Source organism: Muntiacus reevesi, chromosome 11, assembly GCF_963930625.1.
Source record: "Muntiacus reevesi chromosome 11, mMunRee1.1, whole genome shotgun sequence".
Taxonomy (NCBI): Eukaryota; Metazoa; Chordata; class Mammalia; order Artiodactyla; family Cervidae; genus Muntiacus; species Muntiacus reevesi.
Window position 1 is genome coordinate 49,173,693 of NC_089259.1, and position 24,952 is coordinate 49,198,644.

Sequence of the window (24,952 nt, forward strand, 5' to 3'; positions counted from 1 at the left end):
AAAATGATAAATTATTACGGAAAGAAAGCTAGTTAGAAACAGAATTGAAAGAGAAGAAAGACTTTGACTTTTATCTCTTCCTAGATATCACATGCCACCACTTTTAGGAAAATCAACAAATGAAACCTTAAAAAGAACTTTAAAAGATTTTCAATATTCCCGTATTCAGACTCTGCACATAGCACCAAAAAGTGGAAAAGGGGTAGAGATTGTAAATCTGAATGACTATGTATAAATAGTTGTTAAAGGTTTCCATACATCAAGATAGTAAGAATACTCTCCACTTAAGGAAATGGCAACCCACTCCAGTATTCTTGCCTGGAAAACCCCATGGATGGAGAAGCCTGGTGGGCTACAGTCCACGGAGACTCAAAGAGTTGGATACGACTCAGAGACTTCACTTTCACTTCCCTCTTCTGTCCCCAAAACAGAAGTAGTAGGATGTGATACCGTGAACATATACTATTTATCTGCCCACGCAGTAACATTTTCCTTAGGGCAACCACATTCCACATAGGCTGTTCATCAGGGTGCTCACCCACCATCCATTACAGGGTTACAAAAGGAACTCAGAATCGAACCAATCAAAGTGAATAATGCAGGTCAATTAAAAGCCCTATCTGAGATTTTCTGCCACAACTAGTATAAGAAATTGCCTTTTGCCTAAAGAAAATAAAGTTGGAGCTGCCAGCAGCCTTAGTCCTCAGCCACAGGCAATAAACCCACACTCAGAGGAAAAGAGGAGCAAGAAGATCCGATGGTATTATTATAATCCCTGGGTCCAAAGGATCAATTCCATCCCCTATCCTTTTACTTTTGGTTTACTACTTCTTTCAGCTACAGGAGCAAGAACACTCATTAAAAAGGGCAGGAAACAACTGTCTATAGAACTTAAATATGCTATACAACCCAAGCTAAGTAACTGTTTCTATAACCAAAAGTAGAGCTCCTCAGAAATCATAGTTAGGATTTCTCTCTTCCTCCTGTCCATTAGAAAAGAGACTCTTTTATAGAAAGTGAAATGTTTAAGAAAAAACTAGGTGGATTTTATAGAGAAGAAATCTGCATTAAGTAGGAAAACGGATCCTTGATCTCTTAAGGTACCACCAAGTTCAAATATTCTCTATTACCTTTGCTTTTGTACAGCCACCAACAGTCAAAAGAAGCTCAGAACAACACACATGCGCCAATACACTCTCTAATTCATAATGCATGCATACGTATATGACAAACTTGAAACCAAGTCCCAACTCACAAGCCAATTTCAGTCGGTTTCTAGTACATGCAGTCAGAATGAAAAACAGAAGAGAAACAGACATCCTCCCCCAAAGGACTGACCAAAGATAACAGGAATAAATAATAAATAATTTTCAGTTTCCAAATAATAACTTGCAGGTCTCCGGTCAAAAATGCCAAAAAGATAAAATTAAACAGCGTGATCAAATGATAAGGGGCTTTAAATATTACTTTAGTGCCAGAAATGATTATACTCATATCTTATTGCTTTTATTGAAGTAGTTGATGTACAACATTATATAAGTTTCAGGTGAACAACATAGTGATTCACAATTTTTAAACATTATATTCCATTTACAGTTATAAAATATTGGCTGTATTCCCTGTGGTGTATTATATATCTTTATAGCTTATCTATTTTATACATAGTAGTTTGTACCTCTTACCTTTCTAGCTTTTGTATTTTTATTCAAATTATTGTATGAAAAAGTCCTTATTCCTTATAAATTACTAACAGTTTTACCTTGCTTCTTGTCTTCACTTTTGATTTGCTCTTCTGTTTTCTTTTCAACTTCTTCTTATTTAAAATTTTCTTATTCCTAAAAATTAAAAAAAAAATGGAATGAAAGAATGAAGGAAGTTCATATTTAGAATATATAAAGCTATTAAAAACAGGTACTCCCAGAATTACGAAACGATGTATACTCTAGGTGTACATGCAAGATACTAACATACAACAGAGCTATTGATAAGACAGCACAATACTGGATAGCTAAGAAATATATGTTATAGTTTAAAATGTGAATTCTGAAAATACTTTTCTAAAATTAAAAAATGTAAAAAGGCATCAAATGAAATTGTTAACACTTTATTCCACAGCAGGGCAGCTAATAAATATCAATTATGTTTCCTTCCCAGAAAAATCTGCTCTTTGTAGCAGTGAGGACTACAATGCAATAAAACTCAGGAGTCCATTTTTACTAAATTACTCTAAGAAAACCCCAACTCATACACTCCTCATATACAGCATCCAGGTTTTCATTACCTCACAGCCCTAAGATCAAATTATCCTTTAAGCAAAAGAAAGTCCCTTAATGACTTTGAGAAAAAAAATTTTTTTTTAATGTGGCAAAGAATAAGAATTATAGTGGAAGAAATAAGAATATAGGAACATGCTTTATTTTCATCTCATTTAATATTTTTCATGTCTACCTTGTTGAAGTGCACACTGCCAGGTACTAAAAATAAGATGAAAAAGAGAGTTCTTGTCCTCAAGGAACTCTGAGACTTGAATGAAAATCACAGTTGAATGGTCCAACAGAAGGATGCTACTGCTATAACAAAGACAAAAGATGAAGAGGAGGAGGAGATGGGAAGGAGAAGGCGGAGGAGACCCTAGATGCTACAGAGGTCAGGTCCTTAACATTTGGTAACTAACGCAGTGTGACCAAAACAAAAACTGTAAGGCTAGGTCACTTGGAGGTAGGAATGTCATTCACAAAACAGAGAAATTCAAGGGAAGAATTAGTTCACAAAAAGAAAAAATAAGTTTGATTTTGAAATGTCTGAATTCAAGATACTAAAATGTCAACAAAATACACATGAACAAACATATGAAAACTTCACGCTTCAGCTTCATACTGTAAACTAACCACAAAATCTTATTAGATATCATAAATAGTTCTTAAATCTATCTACATCAGCTCTACTGATGATAAGCTAATAATCTAAGTTACCACTACTTCCTGCCTGGACCAGTGTAAAAACTTCATAAAATCAAAAAAAAAACTTGCGTAAAACTTCATGCAAATCCATGTCTCAGATAAGAACTCAGTCAACTTAAAAAAAAAAAAAGTGAATAGGTAATTCTCCCACTACAAACTTAACATGTTCTCAGTTCTTTTCCATAAAGACCAAAAGCACTGACCTGGTTTAAAAGATTCTCTACCAAGATCTGACTTGCCTCATTTTGTATCCTTTTCCAAATTGTTCATCACATTCCAGCCACAAGGACTATTCTTTCAGCTGTTTGAATCTGCTAGGCTCCTTAGGGCTCTCATGAAGTCTTCCTGGAATTTTATCCCACATCTCTTGCTAACTAACTCCTACTCATCTCTGAGGCCCCAGTGTAAGTGTCACTTACTCAGAAATGCCCCAGACTGGGCTAGTTTCCCTAACATGGATTTTCATTTCATCTTATACTTGTGTCTCATCATGTAACCTACAACTGCAATTATGCTTCGAGTTATCTATTTAGTGCTGCACTTGCACCAAGAAGTAAGCTTCAAGAGTTCAGAGGCCACATCGTTCTTGCTCACTGCTTCGACGTCTTTGCTCAGAAAAGTGTCCGAGATAAAGTACTCAAACTGCTTTAAGAGAAAGTGGGAGGAAGGAGAGAGGTCAGGGAGAAAAGAACTTCAGAGCTACAGCTACCGACCAGCCTTGGAATAAAATAAGAGGAGTGTCAAGGATGGACTCATCGATAGGCCAGTACATTTAAAGGATATCTACCCAGAAATGCCCTTTAAGGAATTATCCATGGGATTATTTTCCTCCAATTTTCGTGCAATGGAAATCACATACACACATGGGATTTCCCCACCGCAGAATGCTACAAAAGACAAGAGAAAGAGAGTAACAGTATCAAGCTCTACCTGTGGATAGACAGACCTGCTCACACAATCTACTCGATTATGGGCAAAAACGATCTATTTCAACATTTCCCCTCTTAGCACCTGCATCAGTCTCTGACACATTATGGATGTTCAAGAAATACCAAACGAATAAACAAGGTGATGAAAGTAATGAGTACTTCTCATGTGTGGTTTAGAAAATCAACTTTCCGTTATACTCAAGCTTATGTAAGTGAAATCAGTTATTTGATCAAAAGAAATAAGTAAATATTAAAAGATTAACCCCTTATATACAATTTAGAAAAGCATCAAGGCTCATTCAAAAACCAATCATCAGAGAAACAGAATATATATATACATATATATATATGTGTGTGTGTCTACATATAGATATCTCCAAATTAAGATGGATTTCCTGAAGCCTATTTATCACGGACTTAAATTTTCCAAAGCATACACCAACACTTTTGTCTGTTTTGTATAATGGACTTCCTTAAAGTTCAAATGACTTTATATGTATTCCTAAAATATTTTTATGCATTTAGCATCTAATTAGTTATAATAATTTTAATAAATCTGGACCCATCAATTCTGAATATACACGTCATCTGATGCTGTCCCCAAGTCCCCACAAACTGATTCTATCGTATTTTTTGTTGATGTGGCTTGTTTTAGAAGTAGACTGTTGTCCAAAAAACCTAGTAAAAAGTCAAAAATTATAGATAGGAAATCTGTGTTCAACTTAGAAAATAAAAATGCTATTTATTAGTAATACAACATCCTATTGTATGACTGCATTTCAGAACTAAGCTTAAACTTTTCATGGTATCTAAGGATGGATAGACAAAAGAAAAACTCTAGAAATAAGCTTTACACATTAACATTTCACCATGGAATTTTTGATGATTTAGGACTTTAAATCTTAAATCAATAGGAGCTTAATGAAGAATGTCTGGAATTGGTACTGTAAGATTTTTAGTCTTCTTACAAAAAGAACCTCATACCCATGAGATTTGGAAGAATTATGGGTGGTAATGAAAGGCAAAGGTTATTAACATGCTTTAAATATTTATTTTAAAATATTTACTTTAAAGATTCCAAAGAAAAAATTCTCTTAATAACTACCAGTTCAGTAAAACCAAATACTTCTGCAACAAGAACAAATAAATTTTGCAAGTTGTTCCACGTTACATACCATTAGCTTCTATATCCATTTAATACTAAGTCTATTTTCTAACAAAACAAAAATCGGCCCTAATTTTATATAACTTCACTAACTAAATCTGTTTCTCTGTTTGCAACATAAAAGGTTGAAGGAGATTATCTCTGAAGTTCCTTCTAACTCTAAAATGCTAGTATTTAAATAAGTCAAAAATTCAAAGAACATATGGAATAAGAGGGTTTCAATCATTTGTTCAATTTCCCTTAGAAATGAGAAGTGAAAAATTCCTGAAGCTATGGTCTGAGACATGAATAAGCAAAATTTTTTTTTGTAAAAAGGGCTAGATGGCCAATATTTTATGTTTTGTGGGCCGTAAGATCTCTGTTACAACTGCTCATCATCTGCTAACATGAAAGCAGTCACAGACAACACAGAAATGGATTAGGTGGTTGTGGTGCTAGTGGTAAAGAACCTGCCTGTCAGTGCAGGAGACGCAGGAGACACGGGTTCGATCCCTGGGTCAGGAAGATCCTCTGGAGGAGAAAATGGCAACCCACTCCAGTATTCTTTCCTGGGAAATCCCACGGACAGAGGAGCCTGGTGGGCTACAGTTCATGGGGTCACAAAGAGTGACCTGACTTTGCTACTGAGTGTAACAATCTAACTGAGATTTCTGAATATTAAAATTTGAATTTCATACAATTCTCATGGGTCACAAGACATTTTTCTCCTTTGACTGACTGACTGATGTGTATCTGATCATTTTAAAAATGTAAAAACCAGTCTTAACTCACAAGGCGTAAAGAAAAGGAACTGAGCTGCATTTGGTCTGTGGCCCACAGTTTGTTGACCCTGGCCTAGAGCATATTTTGATAAATAGGCTCATATCAAAAGAAAAAATATAACTATTAGTATGCAACACAGATAAAACTATTCAAAACATCACTATGCTTATACAAATAAGCACTCTGAAAATTATCTGCCTTTTCTTTCTGCAAAGATAAACTCCTGACTTTCACTTCTATTTTACTAAAGAAAGATACCAGATAGGAGCAAGTCATTGCTTTTCCTTCAAAAACTGAACTAACACAAGAAAGGTCTGGAAGCAACAGGGGAACTAGATGAATCCAGATATGGACGAGCACTTCCCAGAAGAGCTGAGATCACTGGCATCGTCCTGCATGAGGGCATTTGCAGACTGTGGGCACAAGTGAGGACTGAGTTCACTAAAGCAAACCAAAACTATGGTGCCTTAGATGTCTGCATGGGCTGGGATGACAGACTGGAATCTAGAAAAGCTCGAAATACATATCCAGGACATCTGAGAGTACATCTGCTTAGTGATGGGGCATACAAGAAAGAAATGAGGGGGGCTGAGCCAAAAGGGTAGGGTCAATATCCCACCGCTCTCAGCAGCTGGAGGAATCTACTCAATCTCTGATTTGAACTGAGGCAGCCAATACCTCACCCTATCTGTCTTACACAATAAAAAACAAACCTTATCATCTGAAATAAATGCACTGTTCTTTTACATAAAATGTGAGATATAAAATAAACATATTAAGAGACATCCAAAGAAGCAAAATAATGTGACAGTCAAGAGAAAGACAGTCAGGTAAACTCAAGATAACCCAGACACTGGGAGGCAAGGACTTGACCTAGATGCAGAGATGAACAAAATGGATGAAATGATGCAATTTTCAACATTTAAAGAAAAAGCCAAGTGGACTTCCTGGAACAGAAAAATCAATACCTGAAATTAAGAACTTGTCAGAAGACTCTAAGAGCAGAACAGAGCAGAGGAAAACAGAATTCACTGACTTGCAGACAAGCCAAGAAAAAATATCATCCAAATTCAAGCACAGAGAAAAGAATGTGATGAACAAAGGGGTATGAAACACGTGAGACACAGCCAAACTGTCTCATATTCATGTAACTGCAATGTCAAAAAAAGAGAGAAAATAAAGAATGGAACAAAAGCAATATGTGAGGAAATAGCTGACGATACTTTTTACAAAAGTAAGGGAAGAAATCAACCTAGAGATTCAAGAAATTCGGGGAATTCTAAGAAGGAAAACACAAAAGAAAACCACATCTAGACATACCAAGTGTTTGGCACAAACTGCTGAGATAAAGAAGACGGAGAAGAGTTTAAACATAGCCGGGGGGGGGGGGGGGGGGGGAGCATTTGAAGACTGACAGCTTCTGTTTTTGGTGCACTGAAAAGCGCTGGGGTGGGGGAAGGATGGGAAGGTTAGCAACCTAGAATTATGTATCTATCAAACATATCCTTTAAAAACGAACACAGAAATAGGGCTTATCTCTAGTGGTCCAGGGGTTAAGAATCCACTTTGCAACGCAGGGCACACAGGCTTGATCCCTGGTCCTGGAAAATCCCACATGCTGTGAAGCAGCTGAATCTGAGCACCACAAATACTAGCCCAGGCTCTAGAGCCCCAAGGGCCGCGTTTCCTGAGCCCTGAAGCCCACATGCCCTGGAGCCTGGGCGCCAGACAAGAGAAGTCACCACAGTGAGACACTCCCTCGCAGCAACTAGAGACGAGCCCCCGTTTGCTGCATTTAGAGAGAAGACAGCAATGAAGACCAGCACAGCCAATAAATAGATATTTTTTATAATGAAGGAAAAACAGAGATGATTTCAGATTCACAGAAGCGAACATAATTTCCCATCAGTACACCAATACTATAAGAAGTACGAAAGAAAAGACTTCCTTTAAAAACTGCAACATCAAAATTTTAAATAAAAGGACACAGACTAAAAGTAAAAGGATTGCAGAAGATATACCCTGCACACACTCACTGGCCTCTCCAAAAAACCTGGTGTGGCAATATACTTGATGAAGTAATTTTTAAAGCTAAAAGTGTTGTCAGAGATGAGCAGAACATTTCACAATGCTGAAAGGTCCATGCAGTAGAAGACACAAAAATCCTAAATGTGAATGCGTGTAACAGCAACAGCACAGCTTCAACATATAGAAAGCAAAACTGAGAGAAGTTAAAAGAAGAAAAGACAAATCCACAGTCACAAGATCAGAATTTAACATATCTCTGTCTAGCTGACAGAACAAATAGAGGACAAAACAGTATGCACGTAGGAAGATGTAAAACCATGATTAATCAACTTGACCTAATTAACAGACATAGAAAATCACATCCAACAACTGCAGAATGCGTATTCTTTTTTAAGGAAGATAGCCTATTTTCCAAAATAGATGATATGCTGGGCCACAGACCAAGCCTCAACAAATTATTAAGGACAATGATCACAAAAAAATTAAACTATAAACCAACAACAGAAAGAAAACTATGAAATTCTCAAATATTTGGAAATCTTAAAAAACAGATTTCTAAATAACCTACGGATCAAAGAGCTATAATGGAGAACATACAATGGAAATTAGAAAATATCTTCAATGGAATAAAAATTAAACATGACATATCAAAACTTGGGGAATGTCACTAATGCAGTACTTTGAGGAAACATACAGTTTTTTGCATACAAATGCATTCGATGAAAAAAGAAACTGAAAGTAAATGTAGGGTTACAACTTGAGAAACTAGAAAGAAGAGAGCCAATTTACTGTAAAGAATGTAGAAGGAGAGAAACTAAAATAAGAGCAGAGATCAGTGAAACAGAGGAAATCAAGGAGTCAAAACTGGTTCTCTGAATAGATTAATAAATCTAATAAACTTCTAGCAAGATTGGTCAGGAAAAAATAAAACCACAAATTACCCATGTGAGAAATAAATAAGGAAGGGAACATTACTACAGACACTGCCCCTAAATTTCACAACTTAGGTAAAAGGACAAAATAACTTCTCAATACTACACGAGGGAAAAACACAATATCTGAGTGGTCTTATGTCTGTTAAAGAAACTAAATCCCTAGTCAAAACCTTCCCACAAAGAAAACTACACTCAAATGGCTTCAACAGTGAATTCCTCCAAACACAGAATTTGCTGGTACAGTCTTGCAAATATCAGTCTTAGACTAATTCTTCCAGAGACTATAGAAAGAAAAAAACATTTCCCAGCTCATCTTATGAGGCTAGCATAATTCTGATACCAAAGTCTGAAAAACACACTTTGAAATAAGAAAATATCAGGCCAGTGTCTCCCATGAACATAAAAGCAAAACTACTACATAGCAAAAAAGTGGAAACAACCCAAATGTTTATCAGCTGATAAACAGATTAAACAAAATGTGGCACATGCATATAACAGAATACTATTTGGCCATAAAAAAGAACGCAGTAGACACATGCTACAATCTGGATAAACCCTGAAAACATTACGCTAAATGAAAAGAAGCAAGGGCCACAAAAGATTACAAACAGTATGATCCCATTTAGATGAATGTCCAGATCCACAGAAACAGGAAGTTGCTTACTCAGGTTGCTAGAGGCTGATGGAAAGGTGACAGGGAATGACAACAAAAGGATACAGGATTTACTTGTAGGGTGAATAAAAATGTTCCAGTTGCACAACGTTGTGAATATACTAAAAATAACTGAATTAAATACCTTCAAAAGTTCAATTTTATGGCATGTAAACTACATATCTCAATAGAAAAATATGAGGAAAAAACGCCACTGACCTAAAAATAATTTCAGTGTCCATCACCATATAAAAAGGATAATAAATAAAATGCCAAATTTATTTTTTAAAGTTTCTCCTTATGCTGAATAAGGGAAATAAGGGAGAAATATGAGCATTTCAACAGAAGCATTATCTTATAAAACTCAACAACTATTTGTGATGAAATGTTTCAGTAAACTAGGAAAAGAAGAGATGTTACTAATCTGATTATCAACAAAAATCCTACAGCTAACATTATACTTCTTTATACTCAATAATGAAAACTTAAATACTTACACAAAGTACAGGGGAAAAAAATAAGAATTTACACTATTACCACTTCTATTTAATACTGTATTGGAAGTCAGTAAGTCAAGCAAAAGAAATACAAGCCATTATGGTTGAAAAGGAAAGAGCAAAGCATTATTATTTGTAAATAACATAACCATATTTATAGAAAACGTAAAATAATCCACAAATAAAGATTTAATAAATGAACTATCACAGTCAGTAAATACAAGACCAATTTTTAAAAATCAACTAATTTATAAAACACCATATGTAAATTGAAGCTTGTCTATAGAAGCCATACTTATTTCTCCTGTGTAATTAGTGTAATGATATTCTCATTGTGTTCATGCATCACTGAATAAATTAGGGCGGGATAGTAGTCTGATTACTAAGCAGAAAACTTTTATTTACTTAACTTAGGCTGATAATTAGTAATAAGAACAGAGATTTTAACAGTTCAAGTTGGTCTAGGAGAGAAATGCAAACAGATTTCCTACACAGCTTCAGTCTCTTGATTTTCATCTCCAAGTCTTTAGATCGGGACAGGAGTCTTTAGGTTGGAGGTAGGGCTGCCCAGGTGGCATCAGTGGTACAGAACATGCCTGCCAATGCAGAAGATGTAAAAGACAAGACGCAGGTTTAAGCCCTGGGTCTGAAAGATCCCTGCAGGAGGGCATGGCAACCCACTCCAGTATTCTTGCCTGGATAATCTCATGGACAGAAGAGTCTGGTGGGCTACAGCCCATAGGGTCACAGAGAATTGGACACGACTGAAGCGACTTAGCATGCAGGAGTGGGAGGGGAGGGTGCGGAGGGGTAAGGCTAGGCAGTGAGCAGAGCAGCATAAGAAAAGGAGAGACTGGGAGAAGAGTGAGGGCAGGAAAAGACTGAAAAACTATGACTTTATTAGAACATGCCTCATGAAAACTTATAATCTAGGCAAATGGAGCCCAGGTGGGCGAGCACAACTTCAGCCATGAAGCAACTCCAAAACTTTCTGAAGACAATTCATTCATCCTAGGACTAAGAGAGCCACAGAAGTGTCACGAGAGTCAGCAGTCACGCAATCAGGCACACAAAGATACACGGTACCATTAGAGGGAATTAGCAAAAAAAAGACAACAGAAAGACAAACTTCAGAAGAAATTTTGAGACACAACTATGCTTACCAAGCTTAAATAAAAAACTAGCTTAAAAATATCTACAGGGTATGGAAAACATAGTACACTTGAAAAATAAACAAATTCAACTCCCAGGCATGAAAAAAAAAACCTGCAACGAAAGAAGTGAGTGACAGCATATGAGACATGATAAAGATAGAATTTGAAGAGATCAGAAAAAATTACTACAATTCAGACAGAAAGATAAAAAGGGGTGCAAATATGTCCCTGAGACCTCTTCCAAAACTGAAATCTCTTTCACGTCCGTTCATCCCAAGAGACAGCACTTGTCATAAAGACGCCCTTCTGTCCATGCTCTGGACCTCAACTCATACACTCTCTGCGGGATTTTGCTCAACCACTTACACCTTTCCTTTGTTCATTCTTTAATCTCTCATTTCTACGGCTTCTAACCTATTCACCTCCTCCAATTTAAAAATTAAAAAAAGTTTCAAATGGTTCTCCACCCGCTTCCCTCTCCATCACTACATTTCTTGAGAACAACTGTCTCACGATCAAGCTCCTACAACTATATGAGACTTCCCAACATCACAAACTTTCTTGTTGCCTACTGCATTTCTTATCTTCAGTCTTCATCCTTTATATTCTTCTATGTATGAGTACTGTCAAACAGTCTACTTCTTTAAATACTCCCGTACCCTCAGCTTCTTGAAGAACCTCTATTTTAGTGTTCTATCTTCCCTTGATGATAGTCATTTCTCCTTCTTCAGTATTAGCTCCTTTTTCTTCCTTTTCCTGTCCCTTAAATCTTTAGCATATATATGACTTCTCATGAGTTATCCATTCTAATCTATATGTATTTCTGTACTGGTAACTCACATTGTTTTCAATAAGCTATAACGACATTAATAATAGCTACTGAGAGGTCACACACTCTAGAATGGTGGTCTAGAGCCAGTAACTTTCTCTGACAATAAAGGTACATCTGTCAGAAAACCTACCACCTTTCACCTTGATGTGGTGGGCCACTTCAAAATCCCATCACTACCTATTTAGCTCGGAGCACATAATCTAACTCTTTACTTGTTAATTGCTAAAAGACACACCATTTGGAATGTATGGATACTACTCCCTTTCCTTTACTTTCCATCTTAAAATAACATCTATGAGGCCCTTACTCCATTAATGCCGTCATTTTCTCTTTTTTGCTCATCATTCTTGCCATTCTCCCTTAGTCTACCAGGTTAAGAGGACAGAATTCAGACACATATGGCATAGGTTCAAATGCAAGCTCTGTCATCTATTAGCTCTGTGATCTTGGGAAAGTTAACTAAGTTCTCTGGGTCTCACTTGTCTCATCTGCAAAATAGGATGAAAATAGTACTTATCTCATTAGATTACAAAGCACTTAAAGTTATGCTTAATATTCAGTTCAGTTCAGTCGCTCAGTTGTGTCTGACTCTTTGCGATCCCATGAATCGCAGCACGCCAGGCCTCCCTGTCCATCACAAACTCCCGGAGTTTACTCAAACTCACGCCCATCGAGTCGGTGATGCCACCCAGCCATCTCATCCTCTGTCGTCCCCGTCTCCTCCTGCCCCCAATCCCTCCCAGCATCAGGGTCTTTCCCAATGAGTCAACTCTTCACATGAGGTGGCCAAAGTACTGGAGTTTCAGCTTCAGCATCACTCCTTCCAATGAACACCCAGGACTGATCTCCTTCAGGATGGACTGGTTGGATCTCCTTGCAGTCCAAGGGACTCTCAAGAGTCTTCTCTGACACCACAGTTCAAAAGCATCAATTCTTCAGCGCTCAGATTTCTTCACAGTCCAACTCTCACATCCATACATGACCACTGGAAAAACCATAGCCTTGACTAGACGGCCCTTTGTTGGCAAAGTAATGTCTGTGCTTTTTAATATGCTATCTAGCTTGGTCATAACTTTCCTTCCAAGGAGTAAGCGTCTTTTAATTTCATGGCTGCAGTCACCATCTGCAATGATTTTGGAGCCCCCAAAAATAAAGTCTGACACTGTTTCCACTGTCTCCCCATCTATTTCCCATGAGGTGATGGGACCAGATGCCATTATCTTAGTTTTCTGAATGTTAAGCTTTAAGCCAACTTTTTCACTCTCCTCTTTCACTTTCAAGAGGCTCTTTAGTTCCTCTTCACTTTCTGCCATAAGGGTAGTGTCATCTGAATATCTGAGGTTATTGATATTTCTCCCGGCAATCTTGATTCCAGCCTGTGCTTCTTCCAGACCAGCGTTTCTCATGATGTACTCTGCATATAAGTTAAATAAGCAGGGTGACAATATACAGCCTTGATGTACTCCTTTTCCTATTAGTAAGTGCCAAACAAGTATTATTTCTTTTTGTTCACCATGCTGAAGTGTCTACCTTGGTTTGGGTTTCTCCAAAAGCAGACATGATTCAAGGAGTCAAGTACAAGTGGCTGTTTGAGAGGTGATGGGGGAAAACACTGACAGGGGAAATCAGAAGTGAGATAGGGAAGGGAAGGCAGTCAAGAAAGAGTGCATTATTAAGCCAGTTACCTTGATGGGCACTAGACTGTGACCTTACTGGAGAACTCAACTAGATGGCACAGAACATGGCTCAGTTAACCCAATGGAGAGATGTGAAAGTGAGGTATTTACCCACCACATCCCTATCCATCACTGACTGAAAGTCTTTCTGATGGTGTTAACTCCCTGGCATTTCTGACTTGCCCTGCACACAGGCCAAGTATGTCTCTATGGCCAGTAAGAAAGTTCTCAGGTAGAAATTCATACATGTAGCAGACAGGATAGAGATGAAAGCCAGAGATACAACTAGGACACTAAGAACATCTGTTACAGTGTCTGTTATCCAAAAGACAGATTAATTCTTTGTCCCCTTCCTCAAGTTACCATCTTCTTTTTATCCCTTTAAACACTCATTTCTAAATGCTGGGCTTCCTTTTCCACCTAACCTCAACCACTTTCCTACTTTTCTCAGCCTTCTGGAAAAAGGAGGTGAATGGGTATGATCTCTTAATGATTATGATCTCTTAATGTCAACTTCAGAATAATGTCTCGGACATCATGCATGCTTATCAGGAACCTTTGACTATACTGCACTTAATGTATTTGAGACAGGACTGAGACACTCCTAACAGAAGATTTTTCAAAGTATAGGTCCAGAAACCAAGAGAAAGGTTTCAGCTACAAACGACAGACCAGGAAGCCCAAAATGATTAGGTAATTATTGAAATCACAGGACTGGCTGAAACAACCAACAAAGAAAATTTAGAGCGAAGAGTATCAAAAATGGCCTTTTGAGAAACTAGCTCTTCCTTCCTCCCTTACTACCTAGAAGGCATCATTATTTCTGTATTTGATGTCTAGTCACAGGCTATACCTATCATTCTTTCACCATCCATCTAACACCAAAATGTCTCTCCAAACTGTTCTATTCCATCTATTCCCATTGCCTTCTCTCAGGTTTCATCATCACTCGTCAGAACGACTGCAGTCACTTTTTTAAAGGTAGCTAGCCCTGCTTTGGGGACCTATCTTTTCTCTCCATTTACAGTGCTACTAGAGATATTCTTAACAATTTGAAGTTTAACTCTATCACTACTGTCCAAATAAGGCAATACACAGAAGACAGTAGCCCAGTCCTAACATATCTTTCAGTCTCCTCTCTTACACTCCACCCTTATTCTCATTCACCCAGTTCCCCCACACTTCTGTTATTGCCAATATCTGTATTTTACACTTCTTTGATTTTACCTCTATATTCACAATGTAACTGCAGCAACCATAACTGTCTACACCTCAGGAGTCAGCAAACTACAGCCTGCAGTCCAAATCTAACCTGCTACCTATTTTTGTAAATACAATTATACTGGAACACAGTCATGCTTCCTTGTTTAAAAACTGTCCATGGCTTCTTTCAAGCTGTAACAACACAGTTGCAACAATCGCAAGGGAGACTGGACATCCTGAAAAGCCTCAAGTATTTACTATCTGGCCTGTTACAGAAGAAGTCTGCTGATCCTTCACCCATGAGACAATATCAAGCAGCCTCATGTATGTTTAAGTGAATTCCCAGAAGGAAATGAGAGAGAGAGACTAGGTTTGAAATAATGCTACTAGAGGAAATAAAGGCCACAATGTGTCAAATTAAACAAAAATTATATTGTACAGATCTAAGAAGTTCAATAAACACCAAACACATGAAAAACACACACTAAGAAAAAACATATTTAGGAAGAGCATGGTCAAATTGCTAAAACTCAAAAGTAAGGAGAAAAGTCTTTTTTTTTTTTTTCATTTATTTTTATTAGTTGGCGGCTAATTACTTTACAATATTGTAGTGGTTTTTGCCATACATTGACATGAATCAGCCATGGATTTACATGTGTTCCCCATCCTGATCCCCCCTCCCAATCAGCAGATGAATGCATAAGAAAGCTATGGTACATATACACAATGGAATATTACTCAGCCATTAAAAAGAATACATTTGAATCAGTTCTAATGAGATGGATGAAACTGGAGCCCATTATACAGAGTGAAGTAAGCCAGAAAGATAAACACCAATACAGTATACTAATGCATATATATGGAATTTAAAAAGATGGTAACGATAACCCTATATGCAAAACAGAAAAAGAGACACAGATGTATAGAGGAGAAAAGTCTTTAAAGCACCCAGAGAAGGAATTCTGATGCCAGTAGAGTGGCATAAACCAAACACAGCCTGTCTTTCATGCTGTTTACAACTATAAACTTTGGGCAAAATACAAGACAGAAAAAGAAAAAAAAAAACTTACCTGAGGACTCTGAAAAGGAAACAAAAGATTGTGGGAGGTTGTCAAATTTGGAAAAGTGACCCAGAGGACAGTGAGCTTCACAGCCTGGCTACCTGTTCCTCTTTTCTCTAACAGCTTTGCTCTAAGACCAGGATAGCAACCACTGCATACAGAGAGCAACAATACAGAAATTAAACCTCCAAGAGAAACCCTACATTTCTGGCCATAGGAACTGGGGAAAGGAGCTCCTTCATGCTGGAGAATGTGGAGAAAATCCTGGAAGGGCGAAGGATGGAGAAAGGGATTCTCTAATCCTGTCTACAAAATCAACACAATCTTGGGCTTGCTCTGGAGTTGCACGGTGTTAAGATAGACCCCAACAAACACAGCAAAGGCTCTGAGAGCTGAAAACCATCACCCACAAAAGGCAAGATCAAATCTGCATCTCGAGCTAAATGGGTTAAAAGTGAAAGTGTTCGTTGCTCAGTTGTGTCCAACTCTTTGCAATTCTATGGACTGTAGCCTGCCAGGCTTCTCTGTCCATGGGATTTCCCAGGCAAGAATTTTGGAGTGGACTGCCATTTCCTACTCCAGAGGATCTTTCTGACCCAGGGACTGAACACAGGTCTCCTGCATTGTAGGCATTCTTTACCATCTGAGCCATCAGGGAATGACAGACTGCTAAAAGAAGCAGCAACAAAAATCAACATTCTCCAGAGAATTATAGTAAGCTCCAGAGTTTTCAAAACAAACATTCACAACGTCCAAGATACAATCCAAAATTCTCACGATGCAAAAATAAAATGCAGTAGGAACTTCCCTGGCAGTACAGTGGATAAGAGTCTGCCTGCCAAAGTGGGGGATGAGGGTTCGATTCTGGTTGGGAATGATTCCACATGCCACGGAGCAACTAAAGCCCCATGCACCACAACTACTGCGCTCAAGCTCTGGAGCCCACAGGCCGCAACTACTCAGCTAACATGCTGCAATTACTGAAGCCCACCTGCCTAGAGTCTGTGCTCCACAGCAAGAGAAGCCACTGCAATGAGAAGCCCGAGCACCACGACGAAGAGTAGTGCCCATTCACTGCAACCAGGCAAAGCCCAAACACAGCAACAAAGACCCTGCACAACCAAAATAATGCTTTTTGTTTTAAAAGAAAATGTTATAAATTTCAAGGGAAGAAATAACTAATGGGTGCCAACCCTGAGATGATCCATGTTATAATTATTTGACAATAACTTGAAAGCAACTATTATAAATATGCTCCATCAAGTAAAGGCAAATGCACTTGAACTGAGCAGGAAAATGTTTTCAGAAGACAAAGAGGACTTTTTATTTTTTTAAATGAGCCAAATGTAAATTTTAAAACTGAGCAATGCAGTATGTGAAATAAAATTTACCCGGGTGGGCTCACTAAGAGAATAAAGATGAAAGAGAAAAGAGTCTGTGAACTTGAAAACAGATCAATAAAAATTACCTAATCTGAAGAACAAAGAGGAAGAAAGTTGACAACAGAAAAAGTGAATAGTCAGAGATCTGTGGGACAATCTCAAAAGTCTTATCATAAATGTCACTGGAATGTTAGAAGAAAAAAAAAAGAAACTAGAGTAGAATATTTTAAGAAACAATAGCAGAAAAGCAGAAATAGATACACAGAAGTAGAGACAGGACTTATGGATACTAGAGGGGAAGTGGGGTTGTGGGGAATTGGGAGACTGACACTGACATATATAAACTAAGCATAAAACAAGTAATAATGAGAACCTGCTACATAGCACAGGGAACTCTACTCAAGGCTCCGTGGTGACCTAAATGGGAAGCAAATCCAATAAAGAGAGGATATATGTGTATATACAGCTGATTCACTTTGCAGAAACTATCACAACATTGTAAACAACTATATTCCAATAAAAATTAATTAAAAAAAATAGGATCAGTGCTCTATGCAAGTACAGATTATCTTGGACTTCTGAATGAAGCCAGTCAGAAAGAGAAAGACAAATACTGTGTGATATCACTTGCATGTGGAATCTAAAATATGACACAAATGAACCTATCTGCAACACAGATTCATGGACATAGAGAACAGATTTGTGGCTGACAAGGGGGAGGAGGTGGGGGGGGAGGAGTGGGAGTTTGAGGTCAGCAGATGTAAGCTATTATATTATGTAATGGATAAACAAGGTCATACGATATGGCACAGAGACTATATTCAGTATCCTGTGACAAACCAAATGGAAAATATTTTTAAAATAATCTATATACATGTATAACTGAACCACTTTGCAATACAGCGGAAATTAACACAGCATTGTTATACTTCAATTAAAAAAAAAAAAAAGAATAGGCCCTGGAAGAGGAAATGGTAATCCGCTCCAATATTCTTGCCTGGACAATCCCATGGACAGAGGAGCCTGGTGCGCTGCAGTCCATGGGGTCACGAAGAGTCAGACAGGACCGCAAATGAGCATGAACGGACACTGATCAGCATGAGCCTCTTTGAAGAACAACAGAAGAGTAAATCCTACAAGTTTTCATCAAAGGGGAAAATTTTTTTTTTTTAACTTTTGTACCTATGAGATGATGGATGTTCACTAAATTTACTGTGGTAATTATTTCATTTGATGTATGTAATAAGCCAAATCATTATGCCATATACCTGATACAATCATGCATTCAATCAAGTAATCTCAATAAAAACATAAGAAAAAAAGAACAGAGGAGTGAAACATGTAATGGCAGAAACAAAAAAAACCTTCAATGTATCTAAATATTAAGAAGTTTCTTTAAAGGGTTTCAAATACTGAACACACTTAATAAAGGTACAAGAACAAGATTCCTTTCAGATCTGCAGATGACACCTGATCCAGAGGCAGAGGGAAAGACACGGAGTCCTTGGACTCCTGATCCTCCTGACCACGTGAGGCGGGCCGCACCCTTTCTGATCAGGATGTACACAGTGAGAATAAGGAGAAATCCCGGTGACAACAGCCATCCCAAGCAGCTGAAGACGGTGCGAGCTGTTGGGAGTGAAGGAGGCTGGAGGAGGAGACAATGTGTGGGCCAGCCTGGGTCTCTGTGTCCAACGAGAGACAAGGAGGTGAGTGGAAGCATTTTAGCGGAAGACAAAGGAAGTTGACAGAGGGAGGTCCAGTACCTGGGAAATACAACATCTCCTAGATTAAAAAAAAAGAAACAAGACCAAACAAACAAGTAAATCCAAATAAATGCCCCTGAGTGACCACAATAGGCACCACCAAGTTGCTACAATCAGATCCTAACGCAGGACCCAATGAGTCTCAGACACGATTCTAGTAACACAGATGATGGCTCGCTTTCTAATTTTCATAACAGGCTAGAATCTGCCAATTAGGATGGTGGAGACTGATAGAGGTGGTCTCTCTAGGGTGAGTTGGTAGCCTAAGAATGAGGGAAGGAGAAGAAAAAAATACATATTTTAAAAGAAAAAAAATACAAATTTTAGTTTTAAAACTAAAAACTATTTCCCCAAGGTGAAGTGATCCACACTGATACATAATTAGGGACACCACTGACTGAAGCATCACACAGTAACTAAAAAAAATTAAAATCATGACCTTACATCACTGAGACAGTAAGAGGCTCATGAGCTAGTTAAAGACAGCTTAGACCTAGAAAAAGGTTTATAGCCCATATTCATGTCACTGACTCCATCTATAGCAATATTAAGGTGACCACCTCCATAGGTCACCTTTAGGTTACAACTGCAGGCACACACAGACTTTTAATATCCTGGCATAGAGTTGAGCCTGTACACAGAAAAGAGAGAAAATGATTCCACGTCAGAGTGCTTCACAAGTCTCACAGCTCTGCTGGAAAAGTGTTCTGAGACAGTCTATCAGGGTTTTTCTCATTTTCGAGTAATTCTAGTTGTCCTGTGACTTCTTTCCACCCAGGAAATAGGCAGGGCCTTGGGTAAATGGCCTCAGGGAAGGACAGTAGGGAGACAGATGGGCTACAAGGTTTAACTTCCACGATCACTTAGAGCCGGGGAGAGGGTAGTGGTTTAGTCATTAAGTCGTGTCCAACTCTTGCGACCCCATGGACTGTAGCCTGCCAGGTTCCTCTGTCCAAGGGCTTCTCCAGGCAAGAACGCTGGAGTAGGTGGCCGTTTCCTTCTCCAAGGGAAGGGAGGAGAGGGTAAGGAAAGCAGAGCAGGAGGGCGTGGCTGTGACCTTAAGAAGGCACTCTGGGCCCCTGACCTGTATCACAGGGTAGAGGGAAGGGGAGATGTGGGCATCCCAGAGTGAGCGGAAACAGCCTGAGCTTCCTGCCCCACGGGGAGCCTGGCGGCAGCGCAGAGGGCAGCAAGATTCCCTGCACTGCTCTGTGCCTGATGAGGTGTGGCAGCAGCAGGTGGAACGGCTGCAGGCTCAGAGGCCCTCCCTCACAGCACAGAGGCTGCAGCCCCACTGATGAGTGCTTCCTTTTGCTGCTGGAAAGAGCACAACTGTGACACGGCCCAAGTCTGCAGGCAAGGCGGCTGCAGCATGATCTAGATGGATAATGCTCGAAGGCCAAAGAGGAATCTGGAGGTTTCTGCAGAGCATGAGCAGGATGATGACTGTGGGCTACAAGCTCCCCTCAGCTCCAAGGTTTCTGGTTCCTGGTGGGGAGCAGGAGATGAGACAAAGAAACCTTGGAGTAACTGAGATGATCTGAATGGACTGAAAACAGGATTCCTCTAAGCAGAGCTGGGACTCCTGCAGTTCTAAGCTATTTGGCAGGGCTGGAGGGAAGGGAGCAAGTTACACTGTTTGCACGTCTACCTTTGTGGATTGAAACCTGTGATTAACATGCATATGTGTGAGCATTGTGGTTGCGGGTCCTGTGTTTGATGGCTAGAATAGTTGTGTTGCTACTTTGCAGGTGGGAAAAAAAAAAAAAGAATAGGATTAGTGTCCTTATAAAACAGGCACCAGAGAGGTCCCTACCCTCACAAGTGAGGACAAAGCCAGAAGGCACTGGCTATAAACCAGAAAGAAGATTCAGGTCAGAAGGTGGACATGCTGCTGCCTTGATTTTGGACTTCTAGCCTCCAGAACTGTAAGAAGTAAGGTCTGTTGTTCATAAAAAAAAAAAAAAAAAAAAAATTTCGTAAAAGACAAATTTACAGATTCAAGAAGCTGTAAAGGAGAAATTCAAAGAAAATAATCACTAGATACATCAAATCAAACTGTTGAAAACCTAAAACAAAGGAGAAATTCTTGAAAGCAGATAAAGAAAAATGACATACTATATAAAAGTGAAAAAAAATTTGAACTACTAAAGGCTACTAGTTCAGAAATCATAATGGTAAAAAGATGGTGGAACATCATCATGAAAATGCTAAAAGGAAACAAGCTTTTACTCAATTCTATGTTCACTGAAAATATCCTTTAGAAATCAAAGCAAAATATAAAGACATTCTCAGATGACAAAAACAAAGAGAGTTTATCCCCAGGAGACTACTCTACAAGAAACAATAAAGTAAGTACCTTAAGCTGAAAGGAAACGCAGCTTCTTCAGGAATGAAAGAAGAATAACAGGAATAATAAATATATAGGCAGACATAAAATACCTTTTTCCCTTTAAGTTCTTTAAAATACATATGACTATTAACAACAAAAATTATAATATTGTATGGTGAGGTTTTCAAAGTATGCAGTCACAATACATATAACAACATTAACAAAAAGGAGGGAGTGGGGTATAACAGGGGGGTAAAAAAAAGCTTCTGTATGGTTGAAAGATGTCTCTATTTTAAGTGAAGTACAAGTGAGTACAATAGTAACTCTCAGTAGGCTGTGAAAGGTTAGGTATCTATATTGTAATCCCTAGGGCATTAAAAATTAATACCAAAAGATATAGCCCCAAAGTCCAATGGATACATTAAAATAGATACTAAAGAATAATCCAAAAGAAGATAGAAAAGGGACAAGACAGGAATGAAAACCAGAGGGAAACAGAAGACAATAAAATGGCAGACCTAAAGTCAACCATACCAATTATTAATTACATTAAATATTAATGGTTTAAACTCTCCAAATAAAAGGCAAAGATTGACAGATTTAAAAAAAAAAGCAAAATCCTACATGTACTGCCCAAAGGAGAGAAACTTTAAATATAAAAATATAAACAGATCAAAAGTAAATGGACGGAGTTTCCCTGAGGGTTCAGAGGTAAAGAATCTGCCAGGCAAGGCAGAAGACATAGGTTCTATCCCTGATCTGGAAGATCCCACATGTGGTAGAGCCGTTAGGTCCATGTGCCATAGCTACTGAACCTGTGCTCTAGAGTCTGGGCGCCCCGACTGCTCAGCCCATGTGCCACAACTAGTGAAGCCTGCATGCCTAGAGCCTGTGCTCTGCAACAAGAGAAGCCACCACAGTGAGAAGCCCACACATCGCAACTACATAGCTAGCCCCCATCTAACACAACTAGAAAAAAGCCTGCACAGCAACTAGAGAAAAGCCTATGCAGCAATGAAGACCCAGCACAGCCAAAAAAATTAATAAATAAAACTATAAAAAAAAATCGACAGGAAAAAATTTACCATGAAAATAGTAAGCCTAATAAGTCTGAAAAGAAGACTCTTGAGAGTCCCTTAGACTACAAGGAGCTCAAACCAGTCAGTCCTAAAGGAAATCAGTCCCAAATATTCATTCAAAGGACTGATGCTGAAGCTTAAACTCCAATACTCTAGCTACCTGATACAAAGAACTGACTCACTGGAAAAGACCCTGATGCTGGGAAAGACTGAAGGCAGGAGGAGAAGGGGACGACAGAGGAGGAGATAGTTGGATGGCATCACTGAGTCAATGGACATCAGTTTGAGCAAGCTCCAGGGGTTGGTGATGGACAGGGAAGCCTGGCATGCTGCAGTCCATGGGGGTCACAAAGAGTTGGACATGACTGAGTGACTGAACTGACCTGAGTAAGTCTGAACAAGCTATTTTAATAACAGAAAAAGCAAATTCAAGACAAGGAGCACACTGGAGATAAAGAAACATGTTATCACAATGAAATAAAAGAATAACTTGTCAGGAGGTTTTAACTATGATAAACATACATGTACATACTAGCAGAGGACTAAATATATGAAGTTAAAACTGACAAAATTAACAGGGACAGAGACAAGTATTTTTAATACTTTAATGCCACTGTTCAGCAACTGATAGAACTAGGCAAAAAATGAGTAAAGACATAAAAGAGCCAAACAACACTATCAACCAACAGTTACTATGTGACATTAATAGAAATCTACGTGCAAAAATGGCAGAACACATACTCTTTTCAAATGCATATGGTCTTATCACAAAGGAAGACCATATCCTGGGAGATAATGCACATCTCAATAAATTTTAAAAGACTGAAATTATATAAAAGGTCCACTGGAAAGTAGTAACAATCATATATATAAAAATATCAAACATCTGAGGGTTACACAAAATAATTCTAAGTAATGCATGAGTTAGGCTTGCCAGGTGACACTAGGGATAAAGAACCCAATTGCCAATGCTGGAGGGGAAGATCCCCTGGAGGAGGAAATGGCAACCCACCCCAGTATTCTTGCCAAGAGAATCCCCATGGACAGGAGACTGGAGGGCTACAGCCCATAGTGTTGCATAGAATTGGACATGAATGAAGCAACTTAGCCCACACACACAATGCATGAATCAAAGATGAAATTACAAAGAAAATTAGAAGATATTTTAAACTAAATGACAAAGAATATACTGAGTATCAAAATTTGTGGGATGCAACTAAAGATGTGCTTAGATAAAAATTCATCACTTTAAATTACTCATATTAGAAGAGAAAAATCTAAAAATCAATGACCTAAGATTCCATCTTAACAAACTAAAAAAAAAGAAAAAGATGAAAGTAAAAAAGAAGTAAATTACAGTAAGAGTAAAGTCAATGAAATAGAAAATAAACCAGTAGTAGAGAAAATTAACAAAGTCAAAAGTTGATTCTTTGAACTTAGAAATGACAAACTTCTAGCTAATCAAGGGAAAAAGAGAAATGATAAACATGAGGAATGATAAAGGGATTATCACCACAGACCCCACAGACATTAGAGGGCAATAAGAATGCTATAACAACTTTATGCCAAAAATTTCCAGAATTCAGATAAAAGGACAACTCTCTCAAGAAAAAGTTACCAAAATTTATGAGAAATAACAACAAAAAAAATCTGACTATCCCTGTATTTATTTTTAAAAATCAATCTGTAAAAGCTTCCCCCAAAGGGAATTCCAAGACCAAATGGTACCCCCAGTGAATTCTATCAAATATTCAATCCCATGCAACCTTTTAAAAAATACAGACGTATGGAGATTCCTTAAAAAACTGGAAATAGAACTGCCATATGACCCAGCAATCCCACTCCTCGGCATTCACACCAAGGAAACCAGATCTGAAAGAGACACGTGCACCCCAATGTTCATCGCAGCACTGTTTATAATAGCCAGGACATGGAAGCAACCTAGACGCCCATCAGCAGACGAATGGATAAGGAAGCTGTGGTACATATACACCATGGAATATTACTCAGCCATTAAAAGAATTCATTTGAATCAGTTCTAATGAGATGGATGAAACTGGAGCCCATTATATAGAGTGAAGTAAGCCAGAAAGATAAAGATCAATACAGTATACTAACGTATATATATGGAATTTATAAAGATGGTAACGATAACCTTACATGCAAAACAGAAAAAGAGACACAGATGTACAGAACAGACTTTTGGACTCTGTGGGAGAAGGTGAGGGTGGGATGTCCTGAGAGAATAGCATTGAAACAAGTATATTATCAAGGGTGAAACAGATCACCAGCCCAGGTTGGATGCATGAGACAAGTGCTCAGGGCTGGTGCACTGGGAAGACCCAGAGGGATGGGATGGAGAGGGAGGGGGGAGGGGGGATCGGGATGGGGAACACATGTAAATCCATGGCTGATTCATGTCAGTGTATGGCAAAAAGCACTACAATATTGTAATTAGCCTCCAACTACTAAATGGAAAAATAAAATAAAAAACACAGAAGTGATTACTAATCAATTCGTTTTACAAGGCAACTATAAC

General features: G+C 38.4%; 1 protein-coding gene across 7 annotated transcripts in view; it reads right to left on the reverse strand.

Annotated features, from left to right (window-relative positions):
• Positions 1-24,952, reverse strand: part of MYCBP2 (MYC binding protein 2) — a 263,283-nt gene that overhangs the window by 226,518 nt on the left and 11,813 nt on the right. For all 7 annotated transcript variants that reach the window (XR_010658547.1, XM_065902278.1, XM_065902281.1 and 4 more), the window contains exon 2: positions 1,760-1,835. Coding sequence is in view for 6 of the 7 variants with exons in the window: in XM_065902278.1 (XP_065758350.1) it covers positions 1,760-1,835 (76 nt within the window). In the remaining variant the exon portion in view is untranslated. The remainder of the gene's footprint in view (positions 1-1,759; positions 1,836-24,952) is intronic.